At 34.8% G+C, this 26218-nt stretch overlaps 1 protein-coding gene across 2 annotated transcripts in view; it reads left to right on the forward strand.

Annotated features, from left to right (window-relative positions):
- The first annotated feature begins 797 nt into the window (after positions 1–797).
- Positions 798–26218, forward strand: part of LOC135137508 (E3 ubiquitin-protein ligase TRIM9) — a 60647-nt gene continuing 35226 nt past the window's right edge. For both annotated transcript variants that reach the window (XM_064067193.1, XM_064067194.1), the window contains exons 1-2: positions 798–1570; positions 25607–25702. In XM_064067193.1, coding sequence (XP_063923263.1) covers positions 824–1570; positions 25607–25702 — 843 coding nt within the window. In that variant the 5' untranslated portion in view covers positions 798–823. The remainder of the gene's footprint in view (positions 1571–25606; positions 25703–26218) is intronic.

Below are 26218 nucleotides of genomic sequence, written 5' to 3' on the forward strand. Positions count from 1 at the left end.
GTTAAATGACAATAGCAGTTCTGTTTTTTCTACTTTCACGTATGATGATAAATTGTATGTAGTTAAGGAATAAAAACGGCCGGTTCCTGATTTGAGTAAATCGTTAATTGATCTATAAAAAAGTTTAAAATAAATCCAGAGTATTTATGTTTTATATGTTTTTCGTTTTGTTTTTTGTTATAAATCAAATTAGGTTTAGTTTATGTTGTATTTGATTTTTTTCGATATATTTTCTAGTTTATATTTTATTAAGTTTATTTTAATTTTGTTTTTTTTTTAAGTTATATTAGTTTTTTCTGACCACGTTTCCCTTTCTTTTTGTCCTGTCATTCCCATCCTTTCCTTACAAGACTTCCTTACACCTTCACGTTGGTTCTTGGTGGACAGTTAAATGAGTTTACAAATTTGTTTATTTGACCAAGTAGAAAATATTTAAGTAATCTTGATTTATTTATATTTTGGAGCGTATTGTGCTTTGCCTCATCAACTTTTCAAGTCATGAGCCGCCCCTGATGTACAGCATCTACAAGAATAATATGTTGTATGTAAAAAATGTAAAGCTCTACCACAGAATGAATAATTTCTTCAGTGGCCGTGATTACGAACACGAATAAAATGTAAAAAAAATCGACCGAAAAATTTATGTCCTCCCGTCTCATCTTCGTTTGCAGCGAATCAGCTAACAATAATAATCAGTAATCACAGCAACAAAACAAAACGTCGTTCAGATTCGGTCGTTTTCGTGGAGCGTTCGCCGCGTGTTTTGAAACAACCGGTACATGGGCGACGCCGCCTGTGACCCGTCAGTGGAGTGTAGTGTGCGATGGAGGAGGAGTTGCGTTGTCCGTCTTGTAAACAGTTCTTTAATAACCCTGTTTTGCTGCCGTGCTATCATGCCCTTTGTCTCAGTTGTGCTGTGCTCCTGCAACAACCTGCTCAAAATAATGCAGCATCGACGAGTTCCTCTGAAAATGCTGAAAGCGTGGCGTCCGGTAGTTCGGGCGACTACCAAGAAAGTGACAAGTTGTCGATTTTGAGTGAAGCGGACAGTGGTGTAGTGTGCACGTCGCGCCCCAATAGCTACGTGGGCACCCCCAACGGCCTTCTTTTTCCCACTGCCCTCAGCCTCACCTGCCCCCTCTGCCAGAAGTTGGTCTACTTCGATGAGAACGGGGCCCATAACCTGCCTAAGTACAGAGTCATGCAGGCTATTGTAGACAGGTACAGTGAGCTGAAGAACTTGACACTCAAATGTCAGATGTGTGAGACCGAGCCAGCCAAGGAGGCTACCGTCATGTGCGAACAATGCGAAGTCCTTTACTGCGAGGACTGCAGAGAATCTTGCCATCCGGCTAGAGGGCCACTAGCTAAACATGTACTCAGCGAACCGAAACGATGCTCTGCGATTACGGTCAGGAGTCAAGACGGAAAATGCATCGACCATGCGGAAGAGACCCTAAATATGTATTGTTTAGTTTGCAAAATTGGTGTGTGTGCTTTGTGTCTGATGGATTCCAGGCATGCATCACACGACGTTCAAGCACTTGCTATTATGTGTAAAGCTCAAAAGGTAATGTCACTAGAGGTTAACAGTAATCTTTTACGTAAGTACAAAAACAACATAGTAAACCAACATGAAAAATTGGTCGAAGGTTATTTCGAGAGAACTTCCTTCGCACGTAAAATACAGGGTGTTTCTTTTACTTGACATAACCCCGGTATTTTTATTCTTATAAATAAACCTGTAGTTCTTTAAGCAAATTCATATCATTTTAAAAGATATATGTGATGACAACCCACATTTTTATTGTCACTTCCGCTAGAACCGCAAATAATGTCAAGTTTATTTTTTTTTATGGAACACAAGGTATATTTTTTCATGAATGGAAAAAATATACCTTGTGTGTTGCTTGTGATTTTTTCTAAAAATCAAAAGCAACCAATATTCTAAAATCAATACCGAAAAAGTTATTCAATGAAATAGACGAAAAATTCATATTTATTGATGACAATCTAGTAGCTTGAAAAATTAACACTCATGTCTTTTATTCACATAAGTGATCTTTTAAAATGATACAAACAGGTGTGCTCAAAGAACTATATGTTTATCTTTAAAATAAAAAAAATTCAGGGTCTATCAAATAAAAGAAACACGTTTTATAGTGGCTAGAACAAATCCAGCTTTTACGAAAAATTGCAAGCTTTGATTTTCTGAATTTCTTTTTTTATGCTAATACATACTTACAAGTCAAAATAATGCTAAAGTAAAGGTAAAACAGCGTGCTATGTATTTGTTTCAAGTGAGTTTTTCCATTACAAAATTTTGTGATGACGTCATTAACATTTTTGTAAGGACACAAATATAAATTTGGATAGATACAGTGTAATACTAATAATAAAATTAGATACTGTATTCCCAGATTTTACATTGTTTCATTTTTTTGTGTCACCTGTATAAGTAACTCTAAAAATTATGAGTGCATTGATAAACTGCAAGTATAGAGTAATAATATTTTGCATATTTGAAGTAGGATTTATTAGGTATAATTTTCAATGACGTCATCAATTTTTTCGGAGGGAATAAACGACTAAATTTTAAGAAACGATTCACTATGATTACGACAACCTTAGAACGTTTACAGACTTTCAGAGCATTCGGTTTTGAAGTTTCAAAGTTAAATTGCAATTTTGAATTTTTTTTTCTCGAAAATCTCGATGTCTAGGGTGAAAATTCAACACGGATTTATATGTCACAAGTGAAGGAGTATCTTATCTTATAAGATTAAAAAAAATATTGTAAATTTTGGAGAAGACGTCATCCTCTTGGTGGTGGAAATGATTACCCAAATTTTGACAAGCGTTTTCCATCTACATGGTATTCCTAATATAAATGCAAAATTTGACAACAATCGATCCAGATCGGAGATTACATGTCTAATAAAAAGCGACACAGACGCCGGACAGACAGACAGAGGGACAGGCGGAAATGTTGCACTGAAATGCAGGCTTTTCAGTAAAAACTAAATCAAAGTTTTTGTTGTGAAATATCTAAAATCGACATTTTTCCATAACCCAATGATTTCATTGTTTGCGTTGCGTTGTTGTTAACAAGTTTTTGTCCCATCCAGTGGCGGGTGGTGCAAAGTATTCTTGAGTGTGTTGCACCAGAAAAAAATTGGTCGAAGGTTATTTCGACAGGTCTTCCCTCGCCCTTGACGTACTGTTCAACAAATCCCGCTTCTTTGAAAAATTAAAAGAGTGATTTTGCAAATGTTTATTCGTGCTAACATCTAAACAGTAAAATAAATATAGATAAGTAATACCGATAACAGTAAATGACATCATATACATTTGTTTTGACACCTTATACTTTTTTTTGTGGCTTACCACATATCACTGATTTTTTAATGACACGCTATAAATTATTTAGAGATTTTTGTGGAGTGTTTTTTTGAATTCATTAATGTATCATGCTTTAATCACCTATACCTATATATACTGACCACTGTCAGCCATTCTAACACATGTTACGAAAACACACTTGTTTATATTTGGTCGGCAACTCTGGAGTGACGTTGTCGTCAAAGCATAACAGGAACTGGATTAACAATTGCTCCAGAAATATAAATACAATGATAAAGGGCAAGAAAGTGCTTGTACGTATTGACGAGTTTAATACTACAAATAACACTGAAGTGTACCGTTCTAGAAATTTGATCAATAAAACAAATACAGGAGTATGTATTTTATAAAATTTGAATCTTTCTACTATGAAAAATTTTGAGATGTCATCACATTGATCGGGAGAAATTTGACAACAATCGGTCCGATGATTTTGGAGACAGACGGCAGATAGACTGAAACACGAGATTTAATTTTTCGTACTTTATGGGTCATGAATGAAACGTCGAGAAAACATAAAAGTAGTTAGTCGCCTCCCGATGGACTCGATTACAATACTCTACTTTTAGTGTAATTACAGTAAACCCTCGCTAACACGAACACGTCGGGATCAGGATTTTGACCAATTCGTGTTAACCGAATTCGCCATAACCCATAATCACTTTTTGGGCATTTTAACAATATAATACTATGAATATATAATAAGAATATAACAAAAATAGCTTATTTTCTCAAATGAAAAGAACTCGTTAAAAACAACGTCCGTCCGTCTGTCTGCCTGCCGTTTGTCCGGATTTTTATTAGACAGATAATCTCCGAAACTATTGTTGTATTGTTGTCAGATTCTATATGTGTCTTATGAATATCATGTAGATTGTAAAATGCTAACTAAATTTTGTCTGATCAATCGCACCAATAATGTGTTGCCGTCACTTTAAAATTGTACATAGTAAATTGTATTAAATAACATAATCCTGCACATGTAGTTTATGATTCTGTGTTGATTTTTCACCCGAGACATTCAGATTTTTGAAAAAAAAATCAAAATTATAAAACAACATTTTGCAATTTAATTTTGAATCCGCAAAGCCGAATAAATCTTGCAGGTGTTGTAAAGTTATGATAAGCATGATCAATTTTTAGTCAAAATATATTTACTTATCCCCTCCAAAAAATTGATGACGTCAGCTCAAAAGTTTGCCAAATAAATCCTATCTAAAATGTACAAAATATGATGAGTCTGTACTTGTGATTTATCATTCCGTTCATTTTTTTTTGGATTTGCATATACAGGGTGACTCAAAAAAATTAATGAATGCCTGAATCTATTTTATTGATTTAATTAGGAACTAAAAAACCGAATGCTTTGAAATCTTGGAGATGTTTTAAAGTTATCATAGGCATCATAAATTTATAGTCAAAATGTATTTACACATCCCCTCTAAAAAATTGATGACGTCACCTCAAAATTTTGCTGTATAAATCCTATGTTAAATGTGCAAAATATGATGAGTCTGTAGTTGTGATTTATCATTCCATTCATATTTTTTGGATTTGCATATACAGGGTGACTCAAAAAAATTAATGAATGTGTGAATTTAGTTTATTGAATTAATCAGGAACTACAAAACCGAATGCTTTGAAATCTTGGAGATGTTTTAAATTTATCATAAGCATGGTAAAATTTTGATCAAAATGTATTATGCTTAAATGTGTAAAAAATGATGAGTGATGAGTCTATACTTGTGATTTATCACTGCATTAATATTTTTTAGATTTGCTTATACAGGGTGTCTGAAATAAACTAATGACTGAGTCAATTAATTTTATTGATTAAATCAAGAATTACAAAAATGTAATACGAAAAAAGAAATAGGCTTGCAGTCGTCACGTTCCCGACAGCGAGGGAAGTACTGTCTAAACTCTTTAGACTAATTTTTTTGTATTTATTTTCGTATAACAATTTCGTCTATTAATTGGTAATAACAGCCTGTTTATCTTCATATTTAACTCATCGATCAAATTGTGTCCCCCCCATTTCAAAAGGTCACGAGCCACCACTGTTTTTTTTAGTTTACAACTTGCAAATATTTTGGTGCATGTATTCAGTTGCAACACAATAAAGCGTCGTCTAAGTAGAATTGAAGTAAATATGATTCTATTGTTATAACTTCAAACCCTAAATTTGACAGACGAGGCGGGATATTTCTTTCATACCAACGTAAACTCCAACTTGTTAGTCACCCGCGAAGCAGATTCATCTGAAATCGACTTTCCATGTGTATTTTTTACCTGTGGATATATTACAATACACCTACCTGAACGCAAATGCATCAACTCAGATTGTTACAGTTAATTATGCACAGCTACGGTGATTGTAGTTTCCAACTTATAAACAAAATGGTACTTAAATCGATCTATCATTTCTGCAGTGGCATGAAATGAATTTGTAATAGTTTCCAAACAATCGGAAACGATTTGCATACAGTAAACACAGTACCACATCAAAGCTTTAATATGAAACCCAAGCATCACATAAAATTACGTAATATATACACATTAATTTCGTGTAGATATCTATTCGTATCGATTACATTGAGCACAGAATATATAATATGATATTGAATAAACATAATAAGTAAGTATAACTTAATTTAAACATAAAAATTCTGTACAAATTACAAAACGTCGCTAGCAAAACATTATTACTTCCCGAGCGTAAGCAAAGGAAGTATTGTAATCGAGTCCGTCGGCCGACTCTCTACTTTTACGTTTTCTCGATCTTTCATGACCCCTAGAAGACGAAGAAATAGGTCTCCCATTTCCGTCTGTCTGTCCGTCTGTCCGTCTGTCTGCCGTCCCGGATTTTTATTAGACAGATAATCTCCGAAAGTACTGGACCGATTGTTGTGAAATTTTGTAGTTATATTAGGAATATCATGTAGATGGTAAAACGCTAACCAAAATTTGTCTAATCATCCCCACCACTAATGCGATGACGTCACTACTTCAAAATTGTACATAGTAAATGGGTCTTAAATTGTATAAAATAACATAGTCCTAAACATGTAGTTTACGACTCCGAATTGAGTTTTTACCCGAAACGTCCAGATTTTTGGAAAAAAATCAAAATTATAAAACACAACATTTTGCAATTTAATTTTGAATCTGGAAAACCGAATGCTTTGAAATCTTGCAGATGGTTTACAGTTATGATAAGCATGATAAATTTGTAATCGAAATATATTTACTTACATACACACATACATACATACATAGGACTTTATTCATGTTAAAATAATACATGATTAGGCGGAGTCTAGCCATAGGCTATTCCACTCAACCTTTACTTATCCCCTCCAAAAAATTGATCACGTCAGCTCAAAAGTTTGCCGAATAAATCCTATCTAAAATGTTCAAAATATGATGAGGCTGTACTTGTGATTTATCATTCCATTCATATTTTTTGGATTTGCATATACAGGGTGACTCAAAAAAAATAATGAATGCGTAAATTTATTTTATTGATTTACTCAGAAACTACAAAACCGAATGCTTTGAAATCTTGAAGATGTTTTAAAGTTATCATAAGCATGGTAAGTAAGTTTTTGATCAAAATGTATTTGCTCGTCCCCCCTAAAAATTTATGACGTCACCACAAAATTTTGCTGAATAAATCCTGTCTAAAATGTACAAAGTATGATGAGTCTCTTCTTGTGATTTATGATTCCATTCATACTTTTTGGATGTGCATATACAGGTGACCCAAAAAAATTAATGAATGCGTAAATGTATTTTACTGATTTAATCAGGAACTACAGAACCGAATGTTTTGAAATCTTGCAAATGTTTTAAGGTTATAAAGAGCATAATAAATTTTTAGTCAAAATATATTTGGTTATCTGCTCCAAAAAACTGATGACGTCAGCTTAAAAGTTTGCCGAATAAATCCTATCTAGAATATCCAAAATATGATGAGTCTGTACTTGTAATTTATCATTCCATTCATATTTTTTGAATTTGCATATACCGGGTGACCCAAAAAAAATAATGAATGCGTAAATTTATTTTATTGGTTTACTCAGGAACTACAAAACCGAATGCTTTGAAATCTACTGCGAAAAAAAACATAATAGGCATGCAGTCGTCACGTTTCCGACAGCGAGGGAAGTACTGTCTAAACTCTTTAGACCAATTTTTTGGATTTGCATATACAGGAAAACCGAATGCTTTGAAATCTACTGCGAAAAAAAACATAATAGATAATAATAGTTGTCACGTTTCCAACAGCGAGAGAAGTACTGCCTAAACTCTTTAGACCAATTTTTTTTTTATCCTACGAACAGTCTGTCAGTCGGCTCGTGGCTCTTTCACATTCGTTATCCAAGTGAAAAGGAATCGAGTTGCATATTGTGGTTCGGTTATTAAAAATGTTGTTTATTGTTGTACGAATTTAACTATGATGTTATTTGAAAGCATTATTACTGATTTATTGGAAAATTCTCAAAATTGCCAGCGTGCAATTAGATCAACAACAAACGCAACACAAGGGGTGTAACAGTGATTTACGTTTATTCAAGATCAAGCGGTGTCGGATATGATAGAGATGAAAGCAATATCTACTTATTTTATTTTTGGTTCTTTCCCATTTGATGTTCTGATAACTCGTGTAAGACTAATAAGTCGATAAAAATATAATTTGCGAACAACTACGTGTCAGTTATGAAATGTCAGCATAACAGTTTTCCTCGATAGCTAGCAGCCTTTACTACCGCAAGATTTAATTGTTAAATTGGCCTTATTCGACGCCGCGTAAATAGGAGCCGGTGCTGGTAGAAAGATATTATCAAAGTGATGACGAATTCCTTATAAATTATAACTGCAGTTTGAAATCTAGTATTGATTGCGTATGTGTATCCAAATATTTAAACTTTATGTCGGATGATTACAAGGCACAAATAACAATCTCCTCCCAGCTGAGGTAGAATTTATTAATTATTTGACCACAGCACTCAATAATAAACTTTTATTTCTATGGAACACTGTTCCCCAAATAATGTTCATCTCAGCTGGAAAAGTGCCAATATGCTAAGGTTAAAAATCTATAAAAAAGAGACTATCCTGGCACACAATGTTTTTGAATCAGTAGCGTTTTTATTTGAGCAAAAATAGATTTAATTTTGTAGGAGAGAGAACACGGAAAACCATTTGTTTACTAAATGAGGGTTACCCTATTTTGCTCCCCGATCGTAAGTAAAGGCAGTATTGTAATTGAGTTCATCGACCGACTCTCTACTCCTACGTTTTCTCCACCTTTCTTGACCCCTAGAATATGAAGAAATAGGTGTCCCGTTTCCGTCCGTCTGTCTGCCGTCTGTCAGGATTTCTATTAGACAGATAATCTCCGAAATTGGTGAACGATTGTTGTCAAATTTTCTGTGTATTACGAATATTATGTGGATGGTAAAACGCTAACCAAAATTCGTCTTTGTCTAATCATCCCCATCAACAACGTGATCACATTATTATTATTATTATGTTAGGACCCACCACTGACCGGGAAATGACGGGCATTCAGGCGAGACTATCATTAGGAGTACTAAGACCAAGTAATGAAATGCATTGATTAGATTAATCGTGTCATTTGCTTTTTAGCGAAGTGGTACGTCTGACGCACCGAAATATAAACATTACAAGTGTGATTAGGAAGCTAAACTAAATATCATCAAGGAATGTAAGAACATACATTTGGTCTAAGGTTACTTTCACAGCATTTCCCCCACCCCTGGAGTACAGTCGAAAAATTATACTCCTAATATTTAATTTTGCGAATTTTTTAACTTGCTATTTGGTCTTTTTTCATCCATTGTGGTTATGGGTTAGACAGTTCCTGGCCAGCTAGTGGCTTTCGCACAAATTATCAACAAATATTCATTATCAATGACGGTTAAAGGGCTGCAGTCAATTGCAAATTACACATTCCCGTACATGTGACGCTCTAGTACAGGTTCGTCCCCGCGACAATTCGGCCCCAATCATGAATATAAAAACAGACACACCTGACGCATCTGTCGCTAATGATCACTCAGGGGGAGGGGGTCTCCACCCTTAGCCCACTCCTTGTCGATCAGCAATTTCAACTCACAGCGTCGTCTTCGGCGCGCGATCTCTTGGTGCCATTGTCAAGTTATCTGAAATCGTCCTAGCTGTACAGTTTGGGATGTACACTGTATTTCTCGCAGAAACCGGGTTAATCTCCTAATCTAACCAATAAACGTATTCTCTGTTGCATTCGGTTGTCACCACCGCCACTGGAAAAGATTCAAAGCCGATTTCTGAAATATACAGCTTTCCTTATCGATGGTGTATATCCTTGTCAGGGGTATCCTCAGGACATTTTACTACAAAGATTTAGCTTATAAAGTCTGTACATGAGACGAGTTATACAAAACTCACTTGACATACACCTTGTAAAACTTTTATGACTTAAGCGGCTTAAGCCAAACCACCCTCATCAGCCAAACTGGCTATTGTAAGCTTTATGGACTCGAACTGCAAGGATTATTACTATTCATTTTGCTATAATGGAGCTGTAAAGTTTTACTAGGTATATGTGAACTGAGTTAAGTTATACAATAGCCAGTTTGACTTATAATGGTGGTTTGGCTTAAGCCGCTTAAGTCATAAAAGTTTTACAAGGTGTATGTCAAGTGAGTTTTGTATACAGATTCCATTTTATTTCTTTATTTAATTGTAAATACCAATAGTAATTGTCATTACTTACTGGAACAAATTTTCTTTTGAGTGCCCCGCTGTAATGCAAGAAGTAAAAGCTGTTTTGCCTGTTCCAAATTCAAATCTTATCAAAATGTCACCGCTTTATCAAGCAATCCCCAATTATGTAAATATTGAGGAAAAACTTGTCATTTTTGCATGCAAATTATCAACCTCAAGGGACTGCTATCGACTGAATGTTATTAGATTATACTCATTTGTGTGTGGATATGGGTGTTTAGGTATGTGAGTGTGTGAGTGCATTATCTATGTTTAATTGTTACTACTTTATTAACTCATTAATTGGGCTTAGCCTGTTGAGTTATTTCGATTTCTATTAATTCTATTAAAACGCGCCTTCATTTTAACAGTTGAAGAGCAGGGCGATACATGTACGTCCTCATGACATAAAAATGTTTAGGGAAGCGTTTTGTATTTTCAAAAAAACTTAACAATTTTTAAAAGAAAAATAAAGTGCATGAAACAATAGCACATTTTCAGCAAAAACTATAACTATATCAAAAAATTGCAACTCGTTCGGGGTAAATTTTGGTAAGTTGGACAACCCAAAATATTAGCTCAGGCGGTAAGCTTTATGGCTCTCACAATAAAGCACCTTTTAAATACCTAAGTTTATTTGACCATCCTTTGCAGTATCTGACAATAGCACTAAGAAGAAGGATAATTACTATTTATATTATTTTTGAAGCAAAATACAACAGTAACCAAAATAGGCAAATATATTTCCCAAGTAATATAGTTATTACATAGGTGTAATCGTTTTGCGTTTTAGGTATTTGGTAAACAGAGTGCCGAGATCCCTGCCTCTATACACTGAACTTCTCTTAAATATTAAACAATTACACAGGAAAATATAAATGTAAATATGTACTGTATGTAAATAATAATAATCAATAGTATGGATAATAAACACGATTGTACTATCTGCATTTATTGTATCATTAATGATTTTATTTTTAATAGCTTCCTAAATATTTTAATCGCAAGTTGCATATGAACATTAAAATCTCTACAATTGAATCAGAATTTATTAACCCGACTGGAGAAGCTCCTAAAATTTTTTGCCGTAGTCGGAATCCCCACTTCAGATACTCATCTTTTTTATTAAAAAGACATAAGGTTTTATTTTTACTAATCGCTTTTATTTTTACTTATAGTACATAATCGAATCCATCGGACGAATGGCCACTTTTTTTATTTTCTCGACGTTTCATGACCCGTAGAGTACGAAAAAAGTAGTTTATCGTTTCCGTCTGTCTGTCTGTATCCATTTTTATTAGACACGTAATCTCCGAAACTGCTGTACCGATTGTTATCAAATTTTGTATGTATATTAGAAATGTCATGTAGATGGTTAAATGCTAACCAAAATTTTGCTAATCATCTCCACCAACAATTTGATGACGTCATTTCAAAGAATTTTATGCTTATTTGATTTAACTGTTATACAACATTATACTCTTATAAGTGTGGTGTCTGCTTTGAGTTTTCCCGAACTTTTTGCAAAAACATAATGCACGGTATAATAACAGTTTACCAGTGGCGTAAGGCATCCCGGTCATGGTCGGGTCAGGTCAGGTGGTTACGAGTCAGGAATGCGGACCGGACGTGGCGCGTTCGTTTCCAAACATGACCGTCCGTTTTTTACTTCAAAAGCAAAGGAAGTATTGTAATCGAGTCCGTCGACCGACTCTCTACTTTTACGTTTTCTCGACCTTTCATGACCTCTAGACTACGAAGAAATAGGTCTCCCGTTTCCGTCTGTCTGCCGTCCCGGATTTTTATCAGACAGATAATCTTCGAAAGTACTGGGCCGCTTATTGTCAAATTTTGTATTTATATTAGGAATATCATGTAGATGGTAAAACACTAACCAAATTTTGTTTAATCATCCCCACCACTAATGCGATGACGTCACTTCAAAATTGTACATATTAAATGGGTTTTAAATTGTATAAAATAAGATAGTCCTACACATGTAGTTTATGACTCCGAATTGAGTTTTTACTCAAAACGTCCAGATTTTCAATCAAAATTATGAAACAACATTTTGCAATATAATTTGGAATTCTGCAAAACCGAATGCTTTGAAATCTTGCAGATGTTCTACAGTTATGATAAGCAGTATAAATTTTTAATCAAAATGTATTTACTTTCCCCATACAAAAAGTTGATGACGTCAGCTCAAAAGTTTGCCGAATAAATCTTATCTACAGTGTACAAAATATGACGAGTTTGTACCTGTAAATTATCATTCCATTCATATTTTTTTGATTTGCATATACAGGGTGACTCAAAAAAAATTAATGAATGGGTGAATGTATTTAATTGATTTAATCAGTAACTACAAAACCAAATGCTTTGAAATCTTGGAGATGTTTTAAAGTTATCATAGGCATGATACATTTTTAGTCAAAATGTATTTGCTCATCCCCCGCTAAAAAGTTGATGACGTGAAATCTTGCAGATGCTTTAAAATTATTAAAGTTATTGCAGACATGGTAATTTTTAATCAAAATATATCTTTTTATCCCTCCAAAACATTGATGACGTCATGTTAATTTTGCCTAATAAATCCTATCGAAATTGTGCAGAACATGATAAGTCTATACTTGCATTAATATTTTTTAAATTTGCATGAAAAGATTAATTTATTTTATTGATTAAATCAAGAGCGGCTCACACCCTTTTTCCCAACATTCGGGTTTTGGGGAGGGGGGGACATAAAACGTTATTGTTAGTTTTACTGCACCAAGCTAAGTTGGAATACGTGTTTTTGTAAAAATGATGATTGACGTCATCACAAAATTTTGTAACTTACCTACTTGAAACATACGTGTAACATGCGTGTTTACATTTACTTACTTTAGCATTACATATGGATTTACATATGTTTATTTTAACTTATAGGGGTTCCCATTAAAAATATAAAATCCGCAAAATCAAATTTTATAATTTTTCGTTAATGCTGGATATGTTTCATTGTACTTCAGGAGCGAGGGAAGTTCTGTCGAAACAACTTTCGGCCAATTTTTTTTATGGGGATAGTTGAACGAGACTTTTGTTGTTGGTCATGCTCTCTAATTCTATTTTCTAGTAAGTTTAAAAATTTGTAAATATTTAACACGACTTAAAAAAAAGGTTTCTGTATTTTTTGAAAAACAGTTAAATATCGCAAGGTAAAATTGACATTGTCTATTGTAATAAGTGTTCGAAATGACGTCCCTCGTTTCTAATACAGACCAATCAGTGATTGCTGCTTCCGAAAGATCGTATCAGGATTAGCTGTAATGTTTGTTGCAACTTCCTCGATGTGATTTCTTAGCTGCTCAACTGTGTCCAACGGGGGACTGCTTCCTGTACTTCCACAAAAAGAAATCCCAGGGATTGAGGTCGGGAGACCGAGGAGGTCATGAGACTGGCTCATTTTTACCTATCCACCGTCCTGGGAAGTTCTCCTTAAATTACGCACGCACGTCACAAGCATAATGAGCAGAAGTTCTTTTGTGGAGATACCACATATCACAGCGAGTACCTAGTGGTACATCTTCTAAAAGGTTGCCCAAGATATTATTTAAAAAGTCTAAATAAGCAGCGGCTGTTGATCTGGGTGGTAAAGTATATGGATCTACTACCCAAACATCGACATTGAAGCGACCCTGAATGTGCGTTTTTTGAAGTGCGTAGGGAGTCTCGTCTGACCAAACATGGGTGTTGTGGGAATTGAAAATACCATCTCTGGTAAATTTTCGCTCAACTGTTGAAAATAATTTTTCAGTAAAGTGTGGATTTCCTCCATCTTTTTTGTTTTTTTTTTTTTAAACAACCATTCACCGAACGCAACCTTTTTTAGCAAATCCTCAGGTTTTACGCGTTGCACATGATACGGGTGCAGGCCCTGTTCATTTAAGGTCCTCCAAACTGCAAGTGGTGAGACCGCTATTCGGTACGCGAATCCTCACAAGCTTATGCCTGGATTTTCTTCAACGACATTTAAAATTTCGAGTTCCGAACTACTGCTTGGTTGATTCTTTGGGGACCACAGTCCGACGTACGTGGACGAAATCCTCCATTTTCTCGGAGACGCTGAACAACGGCAATGAAAGTTCTATGGTCTGGTAAATTCCGACCGGGGAAAGCTTAACCGTAAAGATGTGGACCGTCAGGACCATTTCCAAAGACTCTGCTGTACATTAAGATCATGTCGGTCATTTCGGCATTTGTATAACCTTGCACTTTTTAGGAAAACTTCTTTGAAAAACTATAGAATTTTGAAAACACTGGCGAAAAATGTGAAAACAATTTGCATAAACGACAATAACATCCATATAAGGCTGAAAGCCTGTTAAACCCATTAATTAATACTGCATTAATTCTACGTTGACAAGTACTATGAGCTGTTTTTAAACCAAAGGAGATACGTGTACACTCACAATGACTATTTGAAGTTGAAAATGCTGTCTTTGGAATATATCCTTTTTCGCCATTTTATTTTGATTAAAACCAGAGGCTAGGTCAAGAACAGAACAGTATTTAGAGTGACCTAAACCATCTAAAATTTCGTTAATACTAGGCAAGCGATAAACGTCACTCGCAGTAATAGTGTTTAGCAGTCTGTTACTACCTTAAATTTTCTTTCCCTAGAGGCAACTATTTTCTTTGGAACAACCCAAAGTGGGCTATTGTAAGGTGCAACTGGATATCTATATATTTTACAAGAATTGACCCTTTTCCTGTAAGATCGTAAAACTTCCATAGTGACTTTCCGTGCGCACGCATCTTCAACACCACCTTGGAAATAGTATCCGGCACTTTGGCAGCAGAGCAAAGGCCTGTGACAACAAACCGCTTTGACAGAATGCAAGCGGCTACACATGCGTAATCGGTCGCTCATTGGTTAATTTTAACTTGGCGCTCTAAAAATCTGACTTCGCCTGCGCGATGTTGTCTCACTCTGTATCATTGGAATTTATATAATGTCTACTCACTTTGCTTACAGGAAAAGGGTCAATTGGTATGTCATTATTGGTATGGTTCAATTACATGGGTGTTAGTTAATGTGTCTCCGTCTAAACAAAATATATCATTGAATTCGTTGCAGATTTTAAGTACTGATTCCATTTATTCTTCATTTAAATGATCTAATCTTAAATTTTTGTGCAAATTATGATCCTTTCAGGTAAATTTATAAAATTTTCATTTACTGAAAATATTTTACAGTTATTTTTATTGTAAGTTTTCCAGCTCTCTCTGTGATTGATTCTAACATCTTTTTCTAAAGTGTTAATTATTGTAACAATTGTTTTGAAATGAGTACGAGGATGGTTCTAACAAGTAATAACCAAGTATGGAACAAAGTCCGAAAAAAAAAATCGTCCTGCTCACAGTTTGACAGTCCTTGATGATTTTGGATACGGAATAATTTTTCTTTAGTTCTGTGGACGAACTTTTCCAATGGAGCAGCTCATGAAACCAAATCAGATATATTTCGACCTTCTTCTGATCGTGGAAGTTTCTTGAAATCTGCCCAGATAAACCAATCTACAATAGCTCTTTCGATTCCTTCACTGACACCAGTTTTTTGTTATGTTATGAAATCAAACTTCCTTGTTGCGTCGCAGCAAGTTAGACTAACTGTTCTTTTATTTCATATTTACATCGGTTTTATAAACGTGTATGTAATTTACAAACAATTAACAAGGAAAGGTGACAATTTCAAGTATTTAAATGTTCGATTTTACAATAATACATTTTATAAATTGGAGAAACCTATTAACACCCGCACCTCAGCTCTTGCAGTATCTTGTTTATATTTGACATCTTTGCGTCCACGTCATGGGGGTGACGCCTTGGACAGGGGCGGTTTGCTTGGGCGCCAGCTCCATTTCCGAAGAGGGAGTGCCTGGATTGCTCTCTACAGCCAGAAACACGGATCTCCAGAAAGTCTCGTGAGCGGTCACGACAACAATAAATAATACTCCCGTGAAGATTTAAAATGAAAGGTTTTTGTTGCTACACGGGTAAAGAAAAAAAAAACAGCTAATGAAAAACAACATATCGGTCACGGTGGTTCCTCTTGCTCTCTCGCGACGGCTTCTCCCTCCCTGAACGGGGCTGCTCCGGGTCCTGTGGGGGTGGCGACTCTGAAACTGGGCTCATACGGGGGCAGTAAACCGAAAGAGGCTGGATCGGAACTCGGCTTATTGCGAGCGTAAAAAGGATGGTGGCGATTTCGGACGGCGCTTACGGGTCGGTACGGTGATACATTGCTCATGCACTTCCACTTTTACTCCTTTTCTGAAAATTTCAAAAACTCAGTTCTCGTCGCGTTGACACCGTGGAAAATTTTTCTCGGAATGGCGGTTTTTCGGTCGCGTCGGCGTGTCATCAGGAGTGATCACAGTCTCATCCCCTACTCTCGGTCAGTGCAGTAAAGCAAATTCACTTTCGTCTACACAGAGGTTTTTATGAGAAACAGTTGACGCTAGTTTTGCCACAAAAACAATTGAGTGCGTGGTAATTTGATTACAAACGCGCAGTTGGTAGTGAATTCTCACAGTGTTTGGCCTTCCAGCTGGACACACGTTTACTGCAACGTGATTTCGAAAATTTTCAAACCCACGATCACAATTGCGGCCATCATCATACAGATCTGGTACTCAAGCTGAAACCTGAAGTTTTGGATGTTGTTGTCGAAGAGTCCAATATCACCATTCGTCAATAAATTTCAACTAAAAATTCAGGATTGCCAACAGACGCAGTCATTTCTGACCACGCGTTACTTTTTTGAAAAAACGGTATTTGTTCGACTGTAATTTATAGGCGAGGGAAGTTCTGTCGAAATAACCTTCAACCAGTTTGTTAAAACTGAACATAGGGATTATGCCCATACTTCTTTTCAAATGTTCAGGGTTAAAGAAATGTCCTGGTATATATACGTTTGTCAGGACTCATATCAAGGCTATCAACTTCATTAAATGCTCAATTCCTAGAAAGATGGTTCTACCAATTTTACTCTTTGCTGAGTGGACAAACTTTAGTTTGCAAATCAGCCTAAAGGTTGACTGTACAAACTGTGTAAAGATTTGAACTTGATTTCAACTCATTTTAACCAGAGACGAACGGGAAAAGTAACAATTAGTTCACCGGGTTCCAGCTTCTATGGGTTTTTTGTTTCGAAGGATTTTATTTTATTATTGCTCCAACAATGTATAAAAATGAGAAAAGCTTTGGTATAAATTTAGAAACTCGTTGAACTTCCATTTGGGTTTTAGAACCTCATTGCTGTTTGTAATTAGAGATTTAATAGGTTAGAACTAAAACAGATTATAAATGAAGGTCTTAGTTAACTTATATGACAAAAAGTATTGTATTTTTCCTGAAAATTAAAAATCATGTTAATAATTGTATACATGATTAACAAAAACAAGATGCCAGGCGCCTAAATTTTTTTTATTTACATGGGCTGCAATTTGTTGTATGCTTTTTGTATGTAAATCTAGAACATGGATAAACAATTTATAAGGAAAATTGGAGTATTATATTATACAATGCAATAGTAATGATTAATGGTTAATGAAATAATTTAAGTGTTCACATTTCAGACTCTAAATACGAGGGCTATTCTGTAATATTTGAGATACTTGAAACTAGTGGGCTTTAGGTAAGTAGTATTATAATATATAATGTCACGTAAGTACGCAAGTGTTAGGTCATCATTATGTCTAAGTTATTAGAAATGTTAGAGCGACTGAAAGTGGTAGAAACGCGGAAATAAGATGATAACTATCGTTCCATGACTTACCATGACTTGTTGGATTAATTCAGGAACGTTATTCATAACGTTTAAAAGTCGGTTTAGTTATGAAGCGCTGTCTTGAGCCACCGAAACAAACAAAAGGTGTAAAATGTTAGAATTGCCAGAAGAATTTTAAAATTTGTGCCAGAAGTGTTGTACGAACTCACTGCTAAAGGTTTAATGCTTCCCCAAGACAATATGATTAAAATTATTGCAACATCCACCTTACTCCCCTGATTTAGCCATATGCGACTTGGGTATTTATTAAAATAGAAAAGGATTTACGGTGTTTTTCTTCTTCAGACGAAATTGATTTTGAGTAGTAGTATTTTGCATCTCTTTGACAAAGTGAATAGCTGGAAGCTTGTCATTTGTGGAAAATTCTTCTGCAGAGTTGCATTGATGTTGAAAATGATTACTTTGAACATAAAAAAAAAAACAAAACTTAGCCCGTTGCGTTTTCCTGTATCTCAAATATTGCAGAGTAGCCCTCGTATGTACAGTGTACTGACATGCATTTAGTAAAATAGTTTTTACACTTTTACTCATTTTTATAATGTTCACTTATTCACATACAATCAGATAAGATTTAGTTAGTGTGTAAAGTGGAGTGTTTTATGTTAAGTAGAAACATACGCTTTCACTTCTTCAAATGCTTAATATATATTTAAACGTGTTTTGATACTTCAAGGGGGCTTTTCGCAATTTGATTGTTATTAACATAACTTAGGCCATGTGAATTTACTGAAAGAAAAGAAGTCTCTCATTTGAGTAATAATTTAGAAAACTCATCAATCATATTGGGATTATTTTTAATGTCTTGCAAATATAATTTTGATGAGAGGAAGTTTTACCTCATATGTCAAGCTTACATTCAAAAGTACTGTGGGTTAGTATCTTTCAAGAAGAGAAAGGTAAGTTCATATCTACCAAAATTTAACTATCTGATTTAGGCGATTAGTTTATTGAAAAATACTGTTTCGTTTGTTATTAGTCTTCAAATAATATTCTTTTGGAGTATGGTTTTCGTTTCAGTTTTAATAACCTATATTCAAAATTAAAACTATTGTTCACATTTTTAAAATGATGTATGATTTGTCTAGAAATTTTAATACAGTTCATTCCTTCATAGCAAGATGCCATGTAGTACATTTTTATTTGTTTCTCAACTGGATGATGTAAAATGATCTCTTGTTGAAAGCGTTTACCCTCTTCACGCGGTCCGAAGTATTTTGTGACAATCCATGCTGAGCCATCCGGATTATTGCCTTGGACGCTCCAAAATATTTCATTACAAATTTCAGTTCTCCAGAAAGTGTATGAGAAGATCTTTCCAGTCCTTTGAATGCGTTTACCAAACTTTATGTCGTAAGTATCATTCACTGCCATTTCTTCATCGTAATTCGACATGCAGTCCATTTTGTATTCACAGCCTTGTCTACTTCCTCGAATGTAATCGATATTTCTGTAAAAATTATGTTTATCAATTATATAATTATTTACACAAAGATGAAACTAATGAAAAACAAAAATAATTTCACTAATTTATGTTTTGATTCAGTAAAATTCTTGCATTGATCGTGACATAATTTTGTAAGGAAAATGTTGGAGAATGCAAAACGCTTTTAAAATATTCGTAAATTTTTCATTATTTCCATTTAGTTCTTGAATATGGAAAGAGTAAAATTGCAGGAAATTGAATTGCGAGTTGTGAAATAAGTATCATGTGTGTAAGCATACAAAAATCAAACGTTGTCCGTGAGGCGGTTGTAGAATTAATCGGTTGATAGTGTTACGATTTAGGGTTATTAAATCGGTGTGGGTAAAACTCAACAATTTATTCCTCAGCAGTACAAATTTATACGATCAACAACTACACAGCGAAAATATAACAGCAAATAATTCTGATTCAACTTAGCTCGTACTCATTTATCGACTCCGCTGGATTAGACTAGACTAGACTAGACTAGACTGCTTCCGACTGTGTTCGTTATTCAAACAGCTTCTTCTAGAAAGATCGCGATTGCCACTTTTGAGGTTGTTTTGGAGTGCACTGACAGACTTCCCGCGACTTTTGGCGGACCGTTTCCATAGTCCAATCAAACCTCGGAATGAAAAATACAAAGCTAAAACTCAATCATTTCCGCCAGCCAAGATATTAAAGGTCAAAGATCACGAAAATCCGTTTTTTAAACATCTCGCTTCCTACGTCTCATATACTTAGTTATTTAACGATCCAGATGGTCGTTACGAATAAACATTAACAATTTTTATTCTATGTTATTAAATATGATGATTACAAGACTTGAACACTAAGATACGTGAAACTATTCTAAGTCCAAATATAATAAAATAACGTTAGACTTTTCTAAGTCCGGACAAAATATAAAAGTAAAATATTTTATGATAAGACGGGAACGGCGATACGGTACGACTTGAGACTTTTGACTGCAGACCACGACTCGAATTGAATGTTCTAATGTGTCGACTACTTGAATGAATCTTCTGCCTGTTCTTCTCCCTTATATACGGAGATTTGACCTCCTTTGGCGAAGATAAGCTGCACATGGGCTGATGTAAGAGCTTGCATCACAATTACAGGTCAACCAAAGGTCGAGGGTTGATAACGAGTACGAAACAAAGAAAGTTCGTTGCTCTAAGACGAATGTGCGTTGCATCTAGTAGTAGGCCAGTGATAATGCGTGCGTTCGCATTAGGGTTAGAGGTCACTTCGGCAGGGTTGATAACAGTAGCAGGCAATAGAGTTCTTTGCTCTGAGACGAATATGCGTTGGGACGTAACATATATCATTGGAGGTTGTTACAAAACTTGTAGAGGATACAGTTCTCTACAAGATCAGTTAAATGCTTTTTTTGCAAGATTAACCGTTTTGGAGACATAGTCTCCGTACTATGGAAGCGCGCATCCTTTTATACAATATAGTATGCTATCTAAACTACGGCACCAGAGCATCGTCCACTTTATGAATTTAATTATATGATAAAAATGTTGTTATTATTGACAAATTTAACAAATTGTTTATTTATAATAGATACTCATAAATATTAGTTATATTATAATATAAATAACAAAATAATGCATTCATTTCCGGACCACCTTTGAAATATAACGTAAGGCGCGTTTTTTTTTTCTAGGCATGCTATTCCCGATAGACCTAGTTCATTGTAGTGATGTAATTGGGTATACAACCACCTGGTAAATGGTATCAGAAGCTATTCCGTTCATCTCTTTATATCGTCACCAGAAGGAATGCGTCTCAAAAATGTTTTATCTTCGTCGTCCTCTGCTTCTGGTCGCCCAAATTCAATTTCCAGCTCATTATCATGATCCTCGTTTTCCGTCACATTGGACTTTAAAAGCTCAAAGACCCCAGGAACAAATTCATTGTCTGTATCAAAATCATTGATGCCGCGCTGAAGCATGCTTGTCCGTGACAAACTAGGGAGGATTGAAACCCTTCTTTCCTACATCCACAATTCGCGTCACAACCTATTTTGCAATTGCAGAAGATTCGACTCAATAGTTTGTTGGGTACTGGTGGGAATAATGTCGCTGTCATCTTCAGGACCTCCTTTAAAACTCACCCCCAATTTTCAGATTTTACATCTTTCCCTAACTAAGTTTGGATCTGGAAGTAGGGTCGATAGATATGCTGACGAACTGTTGCACTTCTAGGTGGAAGAGATGGTAATTGCAAGTCTTGATTAATTGTGTGTACCCAAAATTGTTAATACAGTGTTCGGAATTTGGACCATTGCTAAAAAACATGTATTTCATTTTCAAATAATACATTTGGCGGTCAGTTGTTCAGTTGAAATATTCGAACTGATTGATAGAAATCGGAGTGTTTTTGAACATTTTCATAATTTGCAATTTTGCTTTGTTGAACAGTGCAGATGTTATCATATCCACTGAAGGCGTGCAAAAATAAAATATAGATAGGTATAATTCATTCCAAGCACTTCTGCCTTTTGAAACGTAATCTTCAAAATGTTTCTATTGTTACTTACGATGTTTCAAATATTTAATTCCATTAACATAGAATTTATAGTTATAATTTCACTGTACTTTTTAATTATAAACAATATTTGTTATAAATAAAGAATTTGTTCACATTTATGTATAATAATATTTTTATCATATAATTAACTGTATGTAAGACATCTGACTAATGCTCTTATTCTACAAATGGATGCACGCTCCCACTCTCCGCACTGTATCTCGAAAATGGTTAATCATGCAAAAACATGCATTGGAAGAAACTTGTAGAGAATTATCTGCTCTGTACAGCAATGTGTAAATACAACTGGCAAACACAAATCAAAGTTTTTTTATATTACATCCAGTAGTTTTTGAAACAAAATTGACGAATTGTAACCGCTTTAGGTATAGTTTCCCCAGATCTAATTCGGTCTTATGATAGTACCCCATTGTGTAAAAGTTAACCTCCTTAACAATAGATTACTACTGCCGGTGATGGGACATAAATAAGGATTTAACCATATCGTTACCCCTATATTGTATAATGGTTAAATCCTTATTTATAACTGACCCATCACCGGCAGGAATTATCTATTGCGACTGACGTAAGTTAACTTTTACACATCATAAACCCGAATTAAAATTGGGGAAACTGTAATAACCTAGTGACAGAACTTTTTCTGGGTGTGTTCGTGTAGAATTATTAACCTTTCATTCATGTTATTTGCTCCAACTTAATCCTGTAGTAATATAAACGCTTTAAGGTCACTTATTTTTAGTTCGTGTGTGAATGGGTTTTTCTCTCTGAATACTATTGTTTCCTTTCAATGTTTATCGTTATTTTGTATGCTTACATGATGGTGTCTTACCTTACAAATAATGAATTGTCAATCTTTTACGAACGAATTCACTCTAAAGAATCTTCTAGCGATTTGAACTTTTATATCACACGGTGTTTATGAATAATTTTTTGCAGATTATGCCATTATTACTAGTCTAACAAATGGAAATGTACAATGATACAAACTTAACTCATGAACGAAAATACAGAGACTATGAATGTGCTGTGGTTTAAGTTCTGACTGGGACAGCAGCCAATAGTGCTCTGCGCTTTCGTCATTTGGTATCACCGCTCCAAAAATAACACTAGTTGCTATTTTTGACTCCTTTATTAATTACGTACTGAATTAATGCAAGTTCAATTCCAGTTACTAACCGATAGCCAAGTCATTTTGACGGATATATAACTTCATATTTCCTTGTATTTCACAATTTGTAGAAAACAAACACGCAGTGTTCAATTAGTTGTATCCTGTCTATTTTTTGTCGGTTGTTTGTTTGTGGAAATTTGTTGAATATACAGGCTGTTTTTGAAACACATGCACAAACAAATTTCTGTGTAATAAGCCGAAGAGTTTGGAAAAATTTCCAGCCAATATTAAGATTAATGTGGGGATGATCGACTCACATCCAGACTTTTTCAACACCACTGATAAATGGCCAGCTGTAGCTATATTGGCTTTGGAAATATAGTGCATTTATGGCTTTGACTTTTTAAATATTTTATTTGTTCCTCACTTGAAAACCTCTAGCCGGTAAAATTTTTACACCTCGGCTTGTGCTCATACATTTTAAACTATTATAATTTGCGACTCAAAGCTGAGCCTGTGCTGATTGAGCAGCGGTGCGAGGTCGGGAGCGTCCAAGGCAACTACCAGGAACTGGTGGTCAGTTGACCAAGATTTTCTTTCAGTTTTTACTTCTTGAGTCCGTCGGCCGACTCTCTACTTTTCCGTTTGTCTGTCTGTCCGTCTGTCCGTCTATTCTGCCGTCCCGATTTTTATTAGACAGACTGGGCCGATTGTTGTCAAATTTTATATTTATATTAGGAATATCAGGTACATGGTAAAACGTTAAGCAAAATTTGTCTAAACATCCCCATACCTGGGTTTTAAATTGTATAAAATGACACAGTCCTACACATGCAGTTTCTGACTCCATGTTGAGTTTTTACCAGAAACGTCCACATTTTTGGAAAAAAATCAAAAATTAAACAACATTTTGCAATTTAATTTTAAATCTGCAAAAGTGAATGCTTTTAAATCTTGCAGATGTTTTATTGTTATATTAAGCATAATAAAATTTAATCAAAATATATTTGCTTATCCCTTCGAAAAAATTGATGACGTCAGCTCAAAATTTTGCCCAATTAATCCTGTCTAATGATGAGTCTATACTTGTGATTTATCCCTGCATTAATATTATTTAGATTTGCTAATACGAGGTGTTTCAAAAAAATGAATGACGTAGTCAATTTATTTTATTGATGAAATCAAGAATTGCAAAATTGAATACTTTGAATTCTTGCAGACGTTTTGAAGTTATTGTCACCTCAAAATATCGCTGAATAAATCTGGACTAACACAACTCCAACCCCCTTCCCCGACTTAGGATTGTGCTGGACAGAGCTTACGCAATCCTATCCCTTTTCTTATGTAGGATTGTGCTTGACAAGGCTTACGCAATCCTACCCCCTTCTCGCCAAATTATTACGCTTGGCAGGGCTTACATCATCCTCACTCCCAGCCTCGTCTGCATTTACGGTCACTGCCGTCTACGACGAGCAGAGCGCGCAGAGAGCCGCAATTCCATTCGGACCTGGAAGATTATTATCTATTTTGACGCGTATCCATATAAAATTAATTGCTTGCACCAGTGGCAAAATATGTTCTCTATTTCATAATCCGCATTACATTAAAAAAACTACTAGATCCACATTACATTAAAAAAAATACTAGAAATTTCAGTCAGTTGTGAAAACTGTAAAATTAAAATTGATACAAATTTAAAAAGATTTAAAATTGTCAAAAATAATAATGGCTCAAGTTCCGCTCTCGAGCGCTTCTCTCACATCAGTTCTTGTGAGTACCGCGACAGCTTTAAAATATTTTAGTAGGAAATGACCATTTGTTTAAATACATTTTGTTTATTTTACTAACTGCTTAATTTAAGGTAAATAAAATTATACGTATGGGAACTACTTAACTCAATATTTCTAGTAGTCTGATTCTGATTTAGCAACTGTTTCGCGTAATTGTCCATGTATTAATTTTATTATCCAACTGGATTTTCACTCAGTCAAGTACTTAGAGCCACCTATTTCTAGATATGTTATTCACCGTTCGCATTTACTGTTTATATTTTATCCGCTAATGGGTTATTGAACATACAATTTGTATTTTCATACTGACCGAAACTAATATTTTACTGTTTCTTTAAATCGTAGCCTTTTATTGTGCCAGTGGAGGCGAAAAAAGTAATTAAGACGAATCAGGTTGGTAGTGTCCAAGATTATTAGTCAAATAAAATTGTCGACAGACAAAAACTGAAATGTGAAACCGGTGTCTATGTTATAGTCAACAACCTGCAAGAAAAGATAAAATTAGAGAGTCAATTGCAATACTTTCCTTAGCCCGGGAAGTAAAAATGGTATTTTTTTAATTTTCTAGATGTTTATTTAAAAAATGTAATGCTATAATTATAAACTCTAATTCGAGTTTATATCTGACGTACGTATGAGGTTAATTGGGTTTTATTTTTTATTTTCAGACTGAATTATCTCATAATTTGCAACAATTGTCAGAGAGAGCCCGCTCGACAACTGAATTCATCCAGCGTCTTAAGGGGATGAGCGATAAAGTTAATGTAAGTAAATCTATGCGTTACTTTAATATTTAATCTCCAAAGCCCCGCGTTTGTTTTTATTAAATCTAGTTTCTTCCTGTTTTACATTTTATCGTGATGTGTTTTGTGAAACAGATTTACGCTGGCAGATTTAAAACAAATTTGCGCGAATCCAGCACACCATAGGTCAACATATTTTACGTTTTCATTGTTTTAACAAACAATTCTTAAAAAAAAAATTGTCAAGAACTAACTTCCAGTATAACAGTCTGATTATAACTATGTATTACATTAAAATTGGTCCAATATACAGGTGTCCCGAACATGGTTGCATCTTTAATGTTATCTAACAATCTTATCAAATTTTGACAATACAAAATTATCTGTTCTACAATTATTTTTCCATAGTGCCATAATTTCAGTCAGCCGGATTCCATATTATCGAAACATTACCGAGAGGTAGATCGTTTCCTATTTTTCCCTGGCTTAGTACAACACCGATTACGACGTTTGACACATCTATGGTCAAATTGAATG

The sequence above is a fragment of the Zophobas morio genome, unplaced genomic scaffold, assembly GCF_036711695.1.
Source record: "Zophobas morio isolate AGI-343-1 ecotype UQ-CSIRO unplaced genomic scaffold, CSIRO_AGI_Zmor_V1 ptg000029l, whole genome shotgun sequence".
Lineage (NCBI taxonomy): Eukaryota > Metazoa > Arthropoda > Insecta > Coleoptera > Tenebrionidae > Zophobas > Zophobas morio.